We start from the raw sequence: 20552 nt of genomic DNA, 5'->3' as shown, positions 1-20552 counted from the left end.
GTATTGATGTATTATTCTTGCAGTTTAATCATTATGGTGTTTATCGCAGGTGTTTGGTTCAGTTTTGTTAGAGGCTAACATACTGCAGTGTCAACTGTTGAAGAATTTGTTAAAAAGACAACATTGGTCAATGATTTTGGCCAAAAAAATTACAATTTTTGGAGGATCCTCTTTTTGAATTGACACCCAGATGCAGTGTAACACATAAGAATGTGTGTGCAAGAAGTTTTCTGTGATCATAAATATGTTGAGAATTTAAAATCCAAAAGAAGAAAACAAATACAATGGTATGTATTAGTTTTAATTGAAAGCCATGCAGATTTTTTATTTTGACCATTTATTCATGAAAGAATAGTATATTCTCATCAAATAAAATTAATTATACAATTGAATACGGAGGTAGGGATTTGAAATCATATCACAATGTGAAAGAAAAGGGGAAAACAACAGCAATAGCAGACAGGAAAAGGAAAATAAATTATAAAATAAATAATAGGAAAAACGGAAAACAGTTTTACATGAGAATGATAAAATATAAGGATTACCAAATTAAATATTGATAATAAGATGCGAGTAAATTTCAGAGTAAGACAATTACAGAGAGCGTCAGTATTCAGCATTAAAATTAACTTTTTAAAATCAGTTTAATAAAAGACAACTGGGAACAACGGGGGAAATTGGTTCAATGTTGGGAGGGGAGATGTGTAGTGATTATCTGGTTTCTTGCTGCATACTTGCCAACACAAACTTGATTGGCTTTGGTCACCCAACTGTCACTTTAAAGCTATAGTCCATCATTTGCAGCCATCCGAAAAAGTAACTGGCGTATTATTGTTGAAAAACATACTTGGTTGAAAGATAGTAAGGGAACTAAACTCCCTGTGAAATTATTCTTTCTGGCAAGCTATCATTTTGAAGTAATCAACGAAAGAAGGCCTCCCCAACGGTGCGTCTTAAGACACACCGTAGGAAAATTTAAATTAGTAGTTCGTTTTGTTATTCAGCGAAGCGCGCGCAAGCATTGGCACGACGCACAGGCTATAATTCGTCGGATCAGTGCGCGACATCGCGTATAGCTGCAATTCAAAACAATTCAAAACATGATTCGGCAACTTTTGATTTAAAATTGAGATCCTAGAATGCTGTTTTTCTCGGAATATGCAGTTGAAGCTGAGCTGAAACTTCATCAGGTTAGTTGTTCAGTATCCTTCATTAGATTTTGAACACTTTTGTTGCTTCAAACGAACAAAATGCACAAATTACAAATGATGGACTATATCTTTAACTGGATGCCAAGGTTTTAGTTACTTTTTTTCTAACTGGAACAAGTTTTTGAAGAGGGATATAGGATTCCGAAAGGAGAACAGGCTAGACAGGACGACTGATTAGAAGAGTGACTTTTTCAACTGCAAAAACATTTTTGTCAACTCAGACATGTTTATCAACATACAAAACAAGGACAATACATTTGTTACAAAACAAGTTCCCACCAGCCCACATCAACAGTGCTGTATTTACGCTCACATTTTACATTTATTTTAATAATTCATCTGGGATTTGTTAGATACGGCATTTTTGTCTCGTTTTATATAATCTCTATATATCAACACCAACGCTTGATTTCTATATTAAGGATATTTAAGAACATATATTAGGGGTAAAGCCTTGGGCACACGATATATCAGTTTAATGCATGTACACTGGGCTAAAAACTGTTTACTCATTAATAAGTCCATACATACATACTTTTACAGTTATAAATTTAGGGGAAGTTAAAAAGCAAAGTAAAAAGAATTTTAACAATTGCTTGAAATTGTTCTTTTAAGTGTCCATTTTTTGTTACCTACATGTATTTTAAAAACAAACAATATTTGGTTGTTCAAAATGTATCAAATCATCATGCAATAGAAAACCTGGATGGAGAACACGTAAAGGCAGATGAAACACATTTATTCAACTGTCCTTCGAACGTCACTAATAAGCCTTAAGAAGTGTTAGATGAAATTCAGGTTGGGAGACCTATGACAGACAAGTAACACAACAGACAGTGATCCTCAAAACGTAGTTCTTGTTTTTGATTTTTCAGATGAACATGTAACTGCACCAGATCAGAGTGAATTAAGCAATGAAGAACGGTGTCTTCACTTCAGAGGCATATAATGATTAAATTAACAAGTGGTGACAGCGACAGGGCAATAAATGGGGGGGGGGGTGGGGTTAAGTCTGCAAAAAGGATTTGATAGTAATTGATAAAGATATGAGGCCCATTTCAATTCGTAACTGGGACGAGTTTCGGATAAGTTACGGGTAGAATCGTTCACTTTGTCGGGCAGAAATTCTGCATCTGTCCCGGCCATGTTCCGAAATTTTTTTGTCAGCAACTGCTTGATTCACCAATACTGATAACTTCATTGCGGGAAGATTGCGGGGAAGTTGTTCAGAATCCTGCAGCTTATACCCGATACAATGTCCGGAACTTGTTGAGAACTCGTCCCAGATATGAATTGAGACAGGCTGTCTATGTCTGCTCAGGTGGTATTTCTCAATTCATAAAAGTGTGGAGATTAGAGTGAAGAGTACAATACTGCAACCTAGGAGAGTTCCTGAATAAGTTGAAGTTGCTTTAATTATTAAAACTCAAATCCCTGCAAAAAACAAAACAATGACTGCTTATGAGCTGTGCAAATGTTTGTCACTTGACAGTTGCAAAAGCACGCTGCACAAAAAGACTTTTTAACAACGCCAAATAAAATAACTTCACTGCCATTTCGTTTCTGATTCCTCAAGTTGCACATGGCCGTTCCTGAGCATACGCAAATCTTAAAACAAAACAAACAAAACAAACAAACAACGGAAAGCACACATTTACAGCAATAACGTAAACCAAACTTATATTGCACTTTTTGGAACTTAAAACTGTTTGCGCAGCATAAAAAGTTAAGAGTATCAAAATAAAAATCATTCACTCAATAAATTTTTGAAAATTTCAAATCACAAAGTAACAAAAATTCTTAAATCTGCTGCAATATTGCTTCTCTGATTAAAATAAGTAAATTCCATTTCAAAAATTCAAATTGTGATTTAACAGAACATTGGTTTGGAAATACATCCTCAAGTTTCTTGACAAAAGCAAAATTTGCTAAAATTTGCTTTTAAAAGAATTTAGAAACTGCATTTATTGTCACCGCTGTAGTTTCCAGGGGTCAATATCAATGAGCAGCTAAGCATGGACAAATTTGCTAGGTACAGATATGTGCTTACCAAAGCAGGTCACCAGCTAAAACACCATGCAATGTACACTGCTTGTGACTGGTATTCCGCTAAGTTTGCTTAGCGTGGACATAATCTGCTTGGCAAGATTTTCTACTTGACTGATAAGCTGATGATTTTGTGGTCACAGCACCTGCGCCCTTTTCAGGATCATTGCATTTTACAAAAGGGTTCTGTTAGCGGACAAATGACACTTGTTCTGTGTGGCTTTTTACTAGTTTTTACAAGCCGTTTCACGTCTGCTTGTACCGTAGCCCAGCTTTATCAACTTCAGTTTAATCCTGTTAAACATCGGCAATGATTCAGTATCCGTTGCATTGAATGGTTTTTCAGTTTGACTGAATTTAACCATCACAAATAGCACTCCATTTGTTATACTTTACAGTTTTAAGCATTCAACTTTGTACTTTATAAGTTAACTCTGACACGCAGACACTTCTGTCGACTAAATCTAAAACACACACTGGCGCGTTTGCATACATTGTTCTTCTGCTATAGCGTAGGGTCTGGCTTACGGGCGCTGTTTAAAGAGGGGAGGTGTCCTGCCAGCATTGATATGGGACTTGTGATCCGTTGGGCTGTGGCTTGCGCGGCCGAACCTTCGTTTTGGCTCTGCCCTTCTTTCTTTTGTTCTCCGATGGGAAGCACAGACGGTCTGGATGCACCGAGTAGTGATGCTAGTCCTACACCGGGTACCAGTGATTGAGATGTTTCTGTTGATTTTGAATAAATAGGCATGACTGACGAACGTGGCCGGCTAGTCGTACTCCCCGATGGTATAAGGGAAGCGCAACCCTGTTGAGCTGATGACAATTGGGCACCAGAGCTCATTACACCTTGACCGTACGTGTGGATTCCAGAAGATCTGGGGTGACTAGAAACAGTGGACTTTTGGCCTGTGCTGCGAGGACCCTGTTGCTTGAGGAGACTAGAAACAGTCTCCGTGGAGCCGAGTGCACCGAGTAAGCCGGCACCATGGGAACCCGGTTGGCTCCTGAGCGCTGAACTGTTGGATTGACTACCCTTATTACTGTATACACTTGTTGATTTGGCCGAACTAGATAAACTTGACATGGAGTTTGAGTGAATTGAGCCTGATAGAACAGTATTAAAGCCCGGCACACTGCAGGTGGTAGAAACAGTTCCCGTGAAGGTCATTTGAAATGGGGGATTAGAAACAGTCACGGTTGGTGCGGGCATGGTGGTACCGAATCCAAGTTCAATTCCCGAGTCGTCAGATAAGAAGAGTTTTCTTGGGACTTTAGAGTCTTTAGAGTCAGTGCTGAGGCCACTGCTACGGTGGACTGTTCCAGTATGCGAGCCGAAGACCCCTGGTGGACTGTAGCCACTGACGGCTCCCTCTATACCCATGCAGGAACTCTCTACAGACAGTGCTGATGATGAGGAGCCAGGTGCGGATGACCTGGGCGTCCGAACGGGACTCATCACGACGTCCCGGGTGCGTACGCTCGGTATGCTGGGCCGGCGTTGCAGCGTCCGCGCCCGATGCTCCGAGGTCTCCTTCTCAGCACGGATCTTCCGGACCTTTTCCATTAAACGAGTCTTGGTCTCCGGGTCCAGTGCATCCGTGATGTTCTTGGAGCGCACCGGTACGGCGAAACGGGAGAAGATCCTGCTGGAGATGCGGTGCATCCGTTGCGGCTCTTCCTCCAAATTCAACGGTGATGCGCCTTCCCTTTTGGCCTCCGAGGCGCTCTTCAATGGTACGTGCGTCGAGGCACCAAACATGTTCAATCCAGCGTTGACCCCAGCTGGGTTGATGGCAGCTGCTTCGACCTTGGTCAGGACCTTGGGCTCGGTGGACTGGTCCACGTCCCGTTCCTTCAAGACCTGGGCTAGGCCCAGCGAGGTGCTGAACGTCTTGGCAGCCACAGGCTTAGGTGTCTTGCTGATGTATTCAGTGTTGGCCATCCTGGGACCTTGGGTACTGTGCAGGGAAAAAGACATAATTGATTGCGATTATCAACTGAAGTTTATGAATGTATTTTAAGGAGGAAGTTTAAATTGAATTATTGAAAAGTTGAAAAAAGAAATTGACTGGAGCGGGGCTTGAACCTGGGTATGCCTAGAATGGGAGCAATCTTACCTGGAGGTGAGCAGCGTGTTATCCAGTAGGCCGATGGTGCTTGTGGTATAGGTGTACGTACTTGAAGAATTGACAAAGCATTTACTGGGAACGCAAGTCCTTTCTGTAAATACAAACAGATTTTTATAACATTCAATATCGATTCATGTCAATTTCATTCTTATTTTCTATTCTATTCTCAATTTTTAAACTAGCTTATTAGCAGTCTTGGCCTATTCACACTCGGCGCCAAAGCACGTGAGTGTGTATTCGTAATGTCAAGTTTGCATGCTGCAAATTCTTACAAGCTACACACGTTTAAACGAGTAGATACTGACGATTTTGTGTCATCAAATGCGAGGTGTTTCGGCAAAATGAGAATTGGGCAGAGTTTGAATTAACGGTTTGTGGGTATTAGGAAAGAAAAGAACATGTTCCTTACATTACTGTTTATTGCACTTCAATTGGACATTCTGTTGACAAGTTATGACTGTTTAAAGTTCACAATTATCGACTTATCAAGAAAGAATAATACTGAGGAAAAGGCCTGTGAAGCTTCGAGTTTTGTATTAGTGAAAATGAAAAATGCCAATTTTGTGATTGATTTGTGATTAACATGTGATTGACTCGTGATTGACTTGTGATTGTCTTGTGATTGACTTGTGATCCACTTGTGATTGACTCGTGATATTTACTTAAGATAGACTTCGGACTGACTTGGGATTGAGTCACGATTGACTTGTGATTGACTCGTGATTGACTTGTGATTGACTTGTGACTGACTTATGATTGTCTTGTGATTGATTTATGATTGTCTTGTGATTGACTTAAGATTGACTTCGGATTGACTTGGGATTGAGTCGTGATTGACTTGTGATTGACTCGTGATGGACTTGTGATTGACTTGTGATTGACTTATGATTGTCTTGTGATTGATTATGATTGTCTTGTGATTGACTTATGATTGTCTTGTGACTGACTTGTGATTGATTTGTGATTGAATTGTGACTGACATGTGATTGACTTGTGACTGACTTGTGATTGACTTGCGATTGACAATTCAAGCCCTCTATGATTCTTACCGATGACTCTACCATCATCCTCCACATCATCCATGGAGTAGATGGAGTTCATGTCTCTCTCCAGCTCACGGAAGCCTTTGACCATGATACCAGGCCGGGAATCTAACATGCTGGCCATGTGAGGCTGAGCTAAACGCTGCCAGTGGTACAACGTCAAGGAACCTGAAATGGACAAGGAGAAAAGTAAGGTCAACGCACCTAGTTAAGGACTGGTTCAACTCCAGCAAATTCCACTACTTATGGTTTGTGACGTCAGATTTGCTTTTCAAACCCTTCAAGATGTAACCAGCCTTATTGGCTGGGAAAACTAGCGACTTTGGGATTTAAAAAATGTCCAATTTGCAGTACAGCACAAAATGTTTCGAATATTTCGATAACTGGGACAAATGAGTGGGAATTGTTCTTGAACTGAGTACCCTCTTTAGTATTAACTGAGAGTCTAAAACACACAGCGGCATGATTGTGAAGACCCAAAATGACACGTAGGGAAGAACCACATTCCCATATTCTGAAATGGGAGGAGAAGATCTCAATTTGCTGATTAGCATATGCTATATTAACAATTGAACAGCTTAAAAAAGTTGTTTCCACTTTTGAATGATGTTCACCTTCCATCGGTTTGACAATCTGCAGTTTCTCCGGCATGTAGGACCTGAAGCCGTGCCCACTCATCGGCGGCAACCCAGCGAAGCTCTCCGTTGACCAGATACTTCCCGGCGACGGGCAGGTAGGGGTCCGGGAGCCCCCTGTCCCCTGGTCCGACTCCTGCAAGAGACGCAGTTTCTCCTCCTCTGCGTACTTGGCTTCCGCGTCTTGGTTCTGCTTGCGGAGGTTCAGGCGACGGAGGGCGGTTTCTAAGTCGTTGGAGCCCGGGATGCCTGCCCGGCCAAGGTGATGCACAGAGCTGGGGATGTGAGATGTGAGGGTAAAAAAAAAAAGGTCAAGAAAAATTAGCAGAAAATTGTAGTTGTGGCTCTTGCGATGGATCACAAGTCTTCACAAGTCTGTTGCAAGTCCTCCAGCCCTGAATCAAGTCACAAGCTATTCAAATGAACTGTGAAAAAAAGCCACTGCTTTGTTCTTGTACATCACATTACTTGTGACTGGACTTGTGACTGGACTTGTGATTTGACTTGTGACTTTACTTGTGATCAATTGTGATTCACTACTTATTGAGTCGATTCCAACTCTGCCAAATCGCACTGCAACTCAAGCACCTATATTGTCAGTGATAATTTTCTATGCACGTTCTTAATTTGATCATGAGTAAAGAGCATGCCTGTCTGGGGCCCATGCTTAAAAGCTCTGCTTCTTAATGGGCCCTTCTGCAGTGTCTTTAAAATATCACTTTCTATGGTATCTGTAGATTGTTATTTATTGATTTGATGCTGTGGAAAATACATAAATGAACATTGAATCCCTCAACAACTACTGCAGGTTTTTCTACAGTTTTCTTTACGTCTCAGTCTACACTTGAGCGGTGTTGTAGTCTATTACACATCCTCATACATGTAAGTCCTTACAAGTCAAACAAAAATCCCTTGCATTTTGTAACCCCACTTGTGATGGACTCGACTACCAGGACTGGACTACTCACCCAGACGGGCTGTTATTAGACTCGTTATCCCCCTCATACTGTTCGCTCAGCGGTGCCTCACTCAGAGTCGACCCCGCCAAAGACATGGTCGAGCTCCCTGGTGACGTGCGACGACTGCTGTAGATGTCCTCGCTGTACTCCGACGGAGCGCGGCTATTGGAGGCACGGTTCAGGTCCTTCACCGACCGCATGATGCTCTTGTTCTGTTCTCTGGATACGGAAGAGGGTCAAAGATTGTCAAAATCTCAATCCTCCAAAAACAAGATTGTCCGATTTTCTCTAACAAATTTCAAGTTTTTGTGATTGTTCACATCATACTTTGTTTTTCCGAATTTTAAAAATATTTGCCTACCATTTTTTTTCAAGAAGTATGATCAAAATTCCAATTCCTTTTTTCGTTTCCAGATTATTCCACAAATATAGAATATCAGCATCCAAAGCAACTTAGTTCCGACTATCTGTTGGCTGATAGATCACATATGCAACTACGAAAAAGATATGCGAAAATGAATTTGCCGATGAGTCATGTACCTTTTATTGCCTCGTCTGCTGAGTTTGGAATTTGATCCGGCTAGCTCCTGCTCCACGGTGTCGATTAGCTCAGCGGCCAAGGAATCCTGGGAAACATTAACAACAACAAAATTAATTATTCATTACCTCATGTGAAACATTGCCAACTTCAGGTGTTAAAGGTAGGGTAGATAATTTGTCATTTGTGCATTTTTTTTTTTTTCGTTTGAAGCAACAAATGTGCTCAAAATCTAAAGACAGGTGCTTAACAACTAACCTGATGAAGTTGTGCCAACGCTTGTGTGCGCACCCATTCACGGATTCGCCCTATTACAAACCAACTACTAACAGAAATTTCCAAAAATGCGTCACTTGACTCATCTTTGGAAATGACCTTCTTTTATTGTTTTCTTCAAAATGACAGCATGCCAGAAGGAATAATTTCACAGGGAGTTTAGTGCCACTACTATCTTTAAAGCAAGTAAGCTTTTTAACAATAACTTGGTCAGTTACTTTTTGGATAGCTGCAAATGATCTACTGTATCTTTAAGCTAGTATTCAGGTGGTAAGCTAGCTGTTTTTCCCAAATTCCCTGAGCTTTCCGCGACTGGAAAAGTGGAAACTCATTTTCAAGGTTTTCCATGATTTCCAGAGTGGCTGGGAACCCTATCCTCCTGGCATGCGCAGCCAATCTGCCAAGGCAGTAGCGGGTTTTGTCAAATTTAACGAATCAAATTTATCCTCAGTCTTGACAATTAAGGCACTCAGACCCCAGAAAAAAATTCTGAGTATACCTCAGACACACTGTATTCATGCCAATGTGCACAACATGAAGTATGCTCAGAATCGGAAAGTGAAAGTGGCTGTGGATTCCATCTTTCTCAATACTCTGAGGGATTTCTGAAGGATCTTGGAGGGTGAAAGACTTACCGCTGGGAAGACTGGTAATGGGTTCATGCAATATTGCTGTAGGTTGCCCTTTGGTAGGGAACGTCGGTGTATCTCCTTAGCCTCGGACCTAGCCTCGTTCAGCATGGTGAAGTATTCATCAGCTTTGTCTCGGGATTCTTGTAACTACATGAAGAAGAAAATGATGGCATAGCTTGGTCGAATTTCATGGTGCCACATATATGGATTTTTGTTGTAAAGAATGTAAGCAGAAAGCACAGCACTAATTTGCTGAAACTAATTACACAAGGCATGTGCATGGGATATGTACCAAGGCCTTGAAATACGCTTGAGGTCATAACTTTTTCCGCTAAACTGACTTTTTTTTTTCTGCTGACCATTAAACATGAAATTGATCCCTGCTCACAAGAAAGGAGTCTAATATTATTGACAATATTACTAACTTTCCAAGAGGAATAGTTTTGGCATGCTTAAAATCTGCTTCGGACCTAACCATTTAACTCTGTGTCTCCCAAAATCCTCAGATAGGTGACCAATTAAACCTGACCGTACCTCTTTGGTGAGTGACTGCTGTGCCTCCCTAGATGCATGATGTTGGTGCTGTAACTCCTCATTCTCAATGGACAACTGTCAATATAGGAACAAGAATCAGACAACTTTGCTGTAAGTCTGACAGACAGAACGTTTTCCAAAGGGTTCAAGTAGCACATGAAATTATTATTTTTTTTACATTTGTAACTATTATTCTTGGTTTCTGATAATGAAACCAAGTACAAGAACGCAATAGGCAATATTGCCTGAAGAAACGTGTGAAGAAATATTTTTAAAAGTGGGAGGAAACGCCCAGATATGTATTGCAAATTTTCTTTTAAAAATGGAATCAATCCACATTTGTGGCCTTGTGATATTCTAACTCAGGTCACAACAGGTGGAAGGCAGGGACAGTACCATTACACCTAACCTCAAACACAGGATGTACTCATACGAACAACCCAATGCTGTCAATGTTTAGAATCTCTCATGCATTATTCACATAAGTGGAACACAATTTAAGTGCATGAACCTTTTTTTCCCCTGGCGGAAATTAATCACATCAACTGAGCAGCGTTTGGAAAGCAATGAGCAGCTGTAAGATTTTGAGACGCTCCCTCTGTTACTGTGGATATGACCCCATGTCAACCTTTTGATTCGGACTGACCTTTTTGACCTTCTGTTGCAGTTCCACCACCTGGGTCAGCAGGCATGTGATCTCATCTTTCTGTTGATAAGTTTCCTCCAACCTCCGGCTCAGCTCCTCAGTAAGCACCCCCTCCCGGCCCTGTGCCTCACCTGTAAATAATGAAGACAAACAAAAAGGACATTTAAGACACAAGACAAGATGACAGAATAGTAGTTGCATAGATCATAAGTCAAATAAAAGTATTTCAGAAGTGACAGGAGATGAACAATTATACAAGACTACCTTCTGTTAAAGGGTCCATGAATGACTTTTTCTTAGGAACACATTTTGTGCAAATTTCTACTCCTCTTAAATGTATGACAACTACCGTATTTTGACATCCCTTATTCGAATCCGGCTGCTGGCGATATGTTGTGTCCTTGGGCAAGCCGCTTTACCTCCACTTGCCTCTCTCCACCCAGGAGTATAAATGGGTACTGGCATTAGCTGGGGAGTAACCTACGATGGACTGGCATCCCATCCAGGGAGAAATGAGAAATATTCTCAGTCGTTTCATATCACTGAAACCGGAGATAAACGCCGGCCTGATGGGCCATATTGGTTCGTGACAGACTTTTTTGTTAGGTTTCCATAGCTGCTTATCTCTGTAGAAATGCCTGTGCATTTTATGTAAATAGTAGAGAGTTTTGGAGGGTCTAGCAGAGCAAGAGCTGGGAAAGGGTATGACTGACCTAGCTGTTTGAAAGCATCCTGGACCAACTGTGCCTCTTTCTCCTCGATGCTGACTGTCTTAGTCTTCATCTCAGCCGTTTCCATCCTGAGCTGGAAGTTCTCCTCCTCCAAGATGCGGACTTTCTTCTGCAGCGCTTCCACGTTGATAAACTTGGACTGGACAGCATGGCTTCTGTCGTGACTAAGGATAACAAGGTGGAGATTTAATAATAATAATAAAAATAATAAACAGCACTTATAAGGCGCACTTTATCTGTAAGACATTCAAAGGCACCGGTCTAGATGGAGTAGAGAAAACTCAAGTTTGTGTTTGGGGTGGAAAGTTCAGTAAGAAATGGTACGCTTGGAGCTGCCACTGAAAGTGTGTAATGCCACGTTCTTGCTTTACATAATCAGAAGTGAGTTTCATAGGCGAGGGGCAATGCTAGAAAAAGCTGTCTCCATAACTGGCGAGTCGAGTCCGAGGAATACCGAGACTATTGCTGGTAGACCTAAGACCCGACCTGACAGAGCGGGGTTGCAGCATGTTCTTGCGATTAAGAGGGGCAGAGCCATGAAGCATCTTGAATGCGAGTTGCAGGATCTTGAACTGAATTCTGTATTTAACCGGTTACCAATGTAGCTTGTTGAGGATGAGAGTGATGTGATCTGATCCTTTTACAGCCCATCATCTGATCTGATCTTTTTTAGCATTCTGTACTAGTTACAAATGATCAAGTATACTGGGATTTGATAAATCCTTAAACTTTTCTTTTAGTATGAACCTTCCTGGATCCTCACAAAAATTTTCCATGTCCCGTTAAACCAACGGCACTTTTTCTTCCTTTCAGATTTTCTCCACCTTCCAAGGAGCTTCAAGCCCAACCTTCAACAATAGATTAGATCTTCCCTTCACATCCTGCAAAGTCTTCCAAAACCGTCCGTTGGATTTTGATAGATCTGGGAGGGTTAGGGTTAATAACAAAACCTGAGCACAATTCCCCAGACAGACAGACAGACAGACAGACAGCCCGACAGACAGACAGCCCGACAGACAGACAGACAGACAGATGCCTTACCATTGAGCTGTGTCGTCTTCCGAGTCACTGTAGCTGACCTCATTTGTGTAGATCCTGAGTAACTGTTCTTTGAGCTTCATATCGTGCTTCAATTGCGTATTCTGAAGAGAAAAAAAAGAGGAATTAAAGATAACTTGACCACAGACATCAGTAAGTCTAAACTGAAGTGTGCTACTCAGGGTCAATGTCCAAATTTTATGTCTAGATGCCCTTTAACCTTTTGTGGGTTAACACAACGATGTCTAAAAAATAACAAATCTATATCTTTCACTGAAATTTCTTCTCATATCTACAAACTAAGGTTAAAAGCATTCTGGGACATCATTATTAAAAGTGTTGAAACACTTTTCTAGAATCTACCCGTGTAATAGGTAGCTGAAGAAAACTTGCACAAACATTCAAGTGTTGTTTATTGTTGTCGCTTTTATCTATCCATTAGTACCTCAGAAACAAAGACTTACATTTGCAATAAATCTGAGAATCTTACCTGGTCAGCAGCTAGCGTGAATTGTTCCTCGATGGCATCAATGCGTTTCTCCAGCTGTTTGTTCTGCTCTAGTAAGGACTGGCCAATCTTGGCGGCAAGCTCCAAGTCTTTCTCTTTCTGGAAGAAGAGAAAAGACGATAACTGAAATCCTGGGAGCGTATTGACTGTGGCTTTCTAGCCAATCAGACCGCTTCATCTGACTTACCGACCAATCAGTACAGTTGCTGACAAGTGTATACATAATGTTTACCAAATATTGGCTTGGTTGCGGGTTCAGCTTTATCAGAAGCCTTGGAAAATATCCTTAAAAATTGTGCTCCAAGGTTTGAGTTATTTGCATTTAATTTTTCATGTCAGGCCACTAACATCACAAGTCAATTGAAATTCCTATTTTGTTTTAACCTGACAACCATCATCAGGTATTTTGAAAATAATGTGCGATTTCAAAAGAGTGTCTTTTTTTAAGTACAGCAGTAATGACATACTGGGTAAACATGCCAGAATTGTGTGTATGTACACAATGTAAGTTCTATAATTTATTCCGGATATGGGACAAAAATCCACTGTCAATACTGTGCTGCATATTATACAAATATTGAGTGGCTCAGCGTGGAATGGGAGGAATATTATCGCAAGGTAAAATCTGGACTTTTCCATTTCACGAGGCGAAGCCGAGTGAACTGGAAAAGTCCAGATTTTACCGAGCGATAATATTCCTCCCATTTCACAATTTAAAGCCACTCAATATTTGTTTTATATAACTGACATATACCGGTAGATTCTTGTCATTTGATATATTTGAACTTTTTTTCAATACAAAACTGGAGGAAAATGTATTTCTCTCTTCCAAACCACCCTTTCACAAAAATGTTTGAACCCAACGCTGTATTGCTGGCTCTTTGGAACAATACACGTTACGCGCAACGCTGAACGCGCACATCAGCATGCATTTGCACACAAATACCGCGTCATGATCCTAACTGTTGAATAGTATTTCCCATTCCCCATGGGCGGATAGTACTTTCTGAGCTGTGGCATGAATGGGAGCAATAATGAATGCCACGTGATGTGAGTTCCACCAATCAAATGACAAGGATCTGTATGTTGGTTATATAATACTAACCAAGACTCCGAACACGGATGGCAATTCAACGTAAAAGTCCTGAACAAAATATCATAGGGATTTTGTTACATGTTTACATGTTAATAGGTTTACATGTAAAACATGGTAGGAGCCTGGTCACCGATAATTGCGGAAGCCCAAAATAACAAAATCCCCGCTTTTTGATAAAAGTATGACTGAAAATAAAGGTAAGAAAACAAGGGACTTTAATGTTTAACAACCCCTCAAAGTTCCTTCTTTCTTTGAGGGTGTTATTTTGGTTTTTTTCACAGGGGAGGGGGTGGGGGTGGGGTGGAAAAACGGCAATCACATTCGCCGTTCATAGAAATGGCCCCCGAACATGGATAGCAATTTAACGTAAGATTCTTGAACAAAACATCGTCGGGATTTTGTTATTTTCTACTTTTTCAAAGTTTTAGACTAAAAAGGTATTTATGAATGGGAATAATAGTATGCTGGAGCAGTATTTAATGTCTGGTTTAAAACCGGGTATGTGCCTAGTTGCCATTATTGGCCGACCAGTCTCCTAACCGATTTTAAAGCAGTTGTTTAAAACTGCCCCACCTCACTACCGTATTATTCCCTTATCAAATAGCATCCACACTCATGTACAGATGGACATCAGCCACACTACTTAGATTATATGCTCACAGAGAGGTCCATTTGTGTACACAATTCATCAGTTGAAGAGCTTGAATAAATAAACATTAACACAACTTTAAAAAAAACCTGGACGTCTATGTGCAAGTGTGCAAATATTAGGAGACATCTGTCTGCATGCATATTTTTAGACTTATCTCGTCCAATATTCAAGTGCATTTATAACAAGCCTTATTCTACATCTCATTTAGTTGAAAATCGTGCTTGATGTTTAAAACTGCAAACTTATTAAATAAAGCAATAATTATGTACCTCTTCCAGAAGTCTGGTTACTGCGTCGATGTCATTGTAGGTCTTGGTCATCTGAACGACACGATCACCACAGAGGGCTGTAAAAAAAAAAGAAACAAAGAAAAAACTAAACGAATATTTTGGTTCCACTGATCCCTTCAAACTCACACAGTCATGTCTACAGATCCATTGCATTATGTACCCGTACATTAGCTTTCAAGCTTGCGAACGTCTAAATCAACGAAGTACCGACACCTCTCGATCGCTCAGACCCTGGGAAAAGTAAATGGACCAATAAGAAGCAATGATGCATTCCTAGAATTGCCATGGCAACCAGAGTTAATTTTAACCAAGATAGGAGAGACTGTATACTGTTCATGGTTTCTTTTCATCCATGTCTTATGTACATACCGTACATGTATGCACACGCATTGCGTGTGCATATACACGTATTGAATTAAGCGTCCTTGTGCCTTTTGTGCCGTTTAAATGAATTTCCAATCAATATTACAGCACACACGTTTATATTTTGACACAACTCTCTACAGGCCAAGAATATGAGTATGCTATACTGTAAACAGTGTTTGAGAATTTTGAAAATGAAACTCTTGGGCCTATTCACCCATTGTTTTGTTTACTTTTTTATGGGGGAAAGGCTACACATTGCCAATTTCATTAAAAAAAACTCGGTATGCACATGCAAACGACTAAATGTACTGCATTAAATGCATCATAATTCACATGATAATAGTGACCGACAATTCTCAAATAATATATTTTCACTTTGGAAGGATTTGCTGCAGCTCAGATGCCATGGCAACCAGTTTATCAGTCACGGATTTGTATGGGTGGAGTCCTTTGTTTATCTTTTTGATGAATTGTGATTCATCACGCATACATGTAACTTCTAGGGGACAAACCCTGCGTTAAGTGCACGTGCCAGATTTACCGGATTTAGTTTTGAATGAAATTACATACATGTGTTTTTTTCCTTCAACTTGTCTGTTAATTAATGTTTCACTTCCAGTTTCATGAACATCTGTGAACCGTGCCAGTTAATAATAATATAATAATAATATAATAATCTGAAAAATTCATTCTGTGCAAATCATTTGCTGAAGGCAACAGTCTTGATGCAAATGTAAGGCTGCTTGTAAATAACGTAATAATTACGCATTATCAAAAATAAATCCCACCCAATTCACAGCTAAGGCCGAGAAAATAAACTGTGTGAGTAACAACCTACATGTAAATAATTACCCAGGTACACGTAGGTGTGTAGGTAGGAAAATAATTAGATATTGTAAATTCTTTTTTTGTCCGTTGGTCTTTTATACTAACTTTACTTACTTTAGAGTACATGTTATCATGTACAGTATTCTGTTTAATTAACATGTTTTGTTATTTAACTGACCAATTACACACACACAAACTTGTATGGGGAAGACTTTTTTTATTTTTGAAATACACAATGACATCATTTTATATTTGCAAAATGTGGCAATGGAAAGATTGAGGTCGGCAATTTGGCCCAAAAAAAATCCAGGCTAGTCAGGTTATACCATAAACACACAATTTTTTCACTAAAAGGGAAGCGCGATTTTAAACCAAAGAATTGGTGAAAATATTCAATGGAACCAAAACTGCAAGTATGCCAACATTTTTTTGGTTCTGTGTAGTCTATTGATCAGTTGATGTATACACTGCAAATCTGAATAGACCATTATTCTAGCATGCCGATACCGGTATATCCTCATGGCCACGCATGCAATGCCATTCATTACCACTCATCTACTCCCTGTAATTTGATTGATTTCTGGGACAAAAAGATTGTGACCCCGTTATTCAATGCAATAGTATATGAAACAGCTTCAAACAATTACAGAATTATCAAGTTAGAGCGTTTATAGATATAAATTTTGTATGGTTTAAAAAAAAATCTGACAGAACAGTGCATGTGTGTACTAAAAGACATGCAGAAAGAGTTCATTTTGAATACGTAAATTCAATGAATAGTTTGATTTCCGAGTTCTTTAATAATAAAAAACTACATAAACAAATATATGAACATGCAGGTAACCAAATGGCATCAGAATCTCAGATTCTTTTCCGTTACATTCCAAGTCAGGCAAGAGCATTTTTGATTTTTGAATTTGAACAGTTGTTGTTGTCATTAAACCGGCTGCATGTTAAAAAAATTGTGCCTTTTGTACTAGTGTAATATTGTTGTAGGCACGGATCAGAAAAAACAAGAAGAGAAGTCTATGATTCATGTAATCAATTTTTGTTTCCAGAAAAATGTGTAAAATTTAGGGCACTTCTTGAAAGGATAAGGAACTGTGTAGAACTCGATCACAGGAGAAAGGTGAGAACTTTACAAAAATAGACGACAATTGGGAATTTTGTTTCATGCGAGCAAAATCTTTTCAAATGTCTTCTGCAGTAAACAACACCACAAAACCAAAACGATACAAATCTTTAGCGGAGGGGTCCTAAATGAAGATCAGGGATATCTAATGTCCCCTCCCAAGAATTACGAGCCAAAACAATATTAAATCTACAATATCAAATGAAGAAACACTGATTCATTACCAATGAAATTTCAACCCTCCTACATGCACCTGCGCATAACAAAATAAAGAATCAGATTTACTAAACTGACACAGTACATGTCTATGCACGTGTACCATACACAGATTTAAATACATGTAAAATAAATTGCCAGGAAATAATTTGTTATTGTTATTTCAAAGACAAAAGAGCTGCAGCCACTCCATTTCCCATCAGGGATTTCTGCAATGAAACCTCTGCTATCAAACCACTGCCGGATGACACAATCCAAGGACACACTCCAATGAAATAAAAATACTGACGTCTGTTTTTAATTTTAAAAATCTGAAAGGCTGTTTCCCATGGGCAAAGATGTCTTTCAATTTGCGCAAATCAATAAACAAGAAGATGTACAGAAAAAAAAGAGTAGTGTACATGTACCGTAGTATCTGGTTAGTTGGTCAATTCGCCTAAAGCTGACAAAATTTAGAAAATGATATATTGAACTTCTTGAAATATAATAATATAACAGCTGCATTAAATTGACCATGGAGGTAAAATTGTGACAATGTTACACGTTTTTTTTTATAATATGCACGAATAAATAAGCAGTTAGTCACACGACTTTGTTGCGTGAATGTGAAAACCTCAAATATGCGCAAATTTGCAAGTAACATTGTTGCATGAGTAATTGGCCATTATATGGGGATTTTTATGAGTGCGGGACGCTGTTTTTAACAAAAAAATGTTAAAATTGGGTTCAATGGATAGTAAAAATATACTATCAAGAACGTACGGTAACGACAAAATATGCACATTTATTATTATTTTTTCATTTCATCAAGAAACCAAAACAACTGTGTTGATGGTGGCATCGTAATGGCATTAGATTCCTACGGGAAAAAAATAAATGAAAATTTGGCAAATTGATTCGGCCTATCGTTGCACATATTGACATAATGAGCCCAGGTTTGGTAACATCAAGTCCTTGCTCACCTCTCTTGACAGCCATGAGTTGACCCCATTCATCGGCCTTTTCATTTCCCATAGTTCAAAACTTTCCACCACAGATATTTTTCCTTTGCAAAATGATTTCCAAAAGAGCCAACTTCACAATGGTATTTTCACTGCTGTAAATTCATCTAAAAAAAAACACGTAGACAAAATTGACCCGAAGAATAACCATCCTTTGAGCTACCCTGATCGTTAAGTGATTGCGAAGTCTCCACTGCTGAAGCAAGAGGGTTCGAATCCCACTCAAGCTGACGTGAGGGGCGATGTGGTGTTCTCACAAATACTCAAAGAAATGAATTCAGCAGGTGTCCTTTTTGGGGTTCCAGGAAAAAAGGCCACTTCTTTAAGAACGGACGCTGAACCGAAACGTTGACGTGATGTGAGCCACGCTATGTGAACTTTGTTGAAGTTGCACCCAACTTGTGTTCCTCGGCATATACGGGGCCTATCTGCTCGCAAGTACATGTATACTACATTTGCAAGTCTCTTGACATACTGGCCAATACTGAACCATGATATCCACTTTATGTATGATATTTTTTGTGGTTCATAGTGCACTGATATGGAATTAAGATCATTACACAACAGACATCCAGAACAGGCCAGGGCCATATTATAGTCTAGCTACCCCAGCCACCACAATATTGAGGACCTCCCCTGGGAACAGACAATAAAGATGTCGACAATAGAAGCTATAACGGAGACTGGGACAACCTAGGCGTATTGTGGGAAACAATCTGGCTACCTTGCAGCGAATCACAATAACCGCTTTGCCTACGTGCGAGTTTGCCCGTACGTTCCTTCCACTGGAGCATATGTTCTAATTCACAAGCCAAGATGTAAACATTTCTTTTTCTAGAGCTATTTTTTGAAATTTCACTGCAATGTGAGCAACAGTTCATATTTCCCTAACAATTTCCCTTTGATTTACATGTATGTTTAAAAAAACTGTTATGTACGCTCTATATAAATTTCCTGCCTGGGTTGTATGGCTTCTGACTAATGCCCCTTAAACGAAAACATTGACGAGAAGGGGAAACCGCAAACATAGGACTGATAGCTCAGTTGGTAGAGCACCGGAACGGCAATCCGGAGGTCACAGGTTCAAACCTGCTCCATTCAATTTCTTAGTTCAACTTTAAAAGTAAAATACAGTGTAGACAGTACCAGTGTGTACCAGGATGCAATATTGTTGTACAATGTTCAAGTACAATCCGTCAAATGGCCGACATTTCACGACAAACATATCACATGAACTTGTCAACCCCAGTGTTAACTTGTGCTCATATGCTATCAAATGTAAACAGCCATCAAATTGAAAAAAAAAAGCCTTAAGACTCTACATCTCCAGTCGAAATACATTGTACTTTGTTTCCCTGTAGATTTGATGTGGGTTATCAAATGGATACTTTTATCATAATGGGGTCATCGTATGTCAATTTTGGTATATTTTTATGATTATGCCTAACTTATCTTATAAATGGAGACAGACATCTGGTTTGCAACATCAACAATACATCTGAGTTCAACTTTGTTAACAAAAAGTTCATGCAATGCAGTTTTTTTCTAAATTCCTCCACCTTTTCATGTGAATACTCATGAAAACCTTTTCATTCACACTGCTTGGCATCCAATTCTAAGAATTAAAAAAACACACACACAAACAAAAATGAGGTCATTTCCAAAAACTGCCTGTTAGTTTTGCAATACTCTGCTTCAGAGAAAGAGAAAAAAAAAGCCCGCAAAACGAAGTGATTTTGAGCAACCTGGGGCAAGTTCGCGCAAGGACTATAGTTAACCATTGGTCGACTAACGCTTGCCCGAACTCTGTCTAGTCGACGATGGTTAACTATGCTAGTCGACTATTTGGAACCAACCTACTGGGGCTGGTTGCATCGCTGGTAACCATAGCTGCGCGCGTTCATAACGTACAGCAGGGAGCCAGGATCCAGACGTTTTGCAATGAAATTTTGACCAGCGTTCGACTAGAGACGTTCGCACTTCGCTATTAGTGCGCAGGCGTAAGGTACGTCACAAATCAACCACTAGTCGACTAATGGTCC

General features: G+C 39.8%; 1 protein-coding gene across 4 annotated transcripts in view; it reads right to left on the bottom strand.

Moving 5' to 3' along the window:
• Positions 1–1316: 1316 nt before the first annotated feature.
• The window catches only part of LOC119740688 (trafficking kinesin-binding protein 1-like), a 46220-nt gene continuing 26984 nt past the window's right edge, over positions 1317–20552 (bottom strand). For all 4 annotated transcript variants that reach the window (XM_038216062.1, XM_038216064.1, XM_038216066.1 and 1 more), the window contains 13 exons: positions 14947–15023; positions 12912–13028; positions 12425–12525; positions 11366–11547; positions 10653–10783; positions 10007–10081; positions 9476–9619; positions 8567–8652; positions 8036–8245; positions 7047–7342; positions 6439–6600; positions 5378–5480; positions 1317–5218 (listed from right to left, as the gene is read on the bottom strand). In XM_038216062.1, coding sequence (XP_038071990.1) covers positions 3763–5218; positions 5378–5480; positions 6439–6600; positions 7047–7342; positions 8036–8245; positions 8567–8652; positions 9476–9619; positions 10007–10081; positions 10653–10783; positions 11366–11547; positions 12425–12525; positions 12912–13028; positions 14947–15023 — 3140 coding nt within the window. In that variant the 3' untranslated portion in view covers positions 1317–3762. The remainder of the gene's footprint in view (positions 5219–5377; positions 5481–6438; positions 6601–7046; positions 7343–8035; positions 8246–8566; positions 8653–9475; positions 9620–10006; positions 10082–10652; positions 10784–11365; positions 11548–12424; positions 12526–12911; positions 13029–14946; positions 15024–20552) is intronic.

This window comes from Patiria miniata, unplaced genomic scaffold (genome assembly GCF_015706575.1).
Source record: "Patiria miniata isolate m_02_andy unplaced genomic scaffold, ASM1570657v1 HiC_scaffold_5, whole genome shotgun sequence".
NCBI classification, from domain to species: Eukaryota; Metazoa; Echinodermata; class Asteroidea; order Valvatida; family Asterinidae; genus Patiria; species Patiria miniata.
The sequence above is the reverse complement of the archived record's forward strand: the minus strand, read 5'-3'. Positions and strand labels throughout refer to the sequence as shown.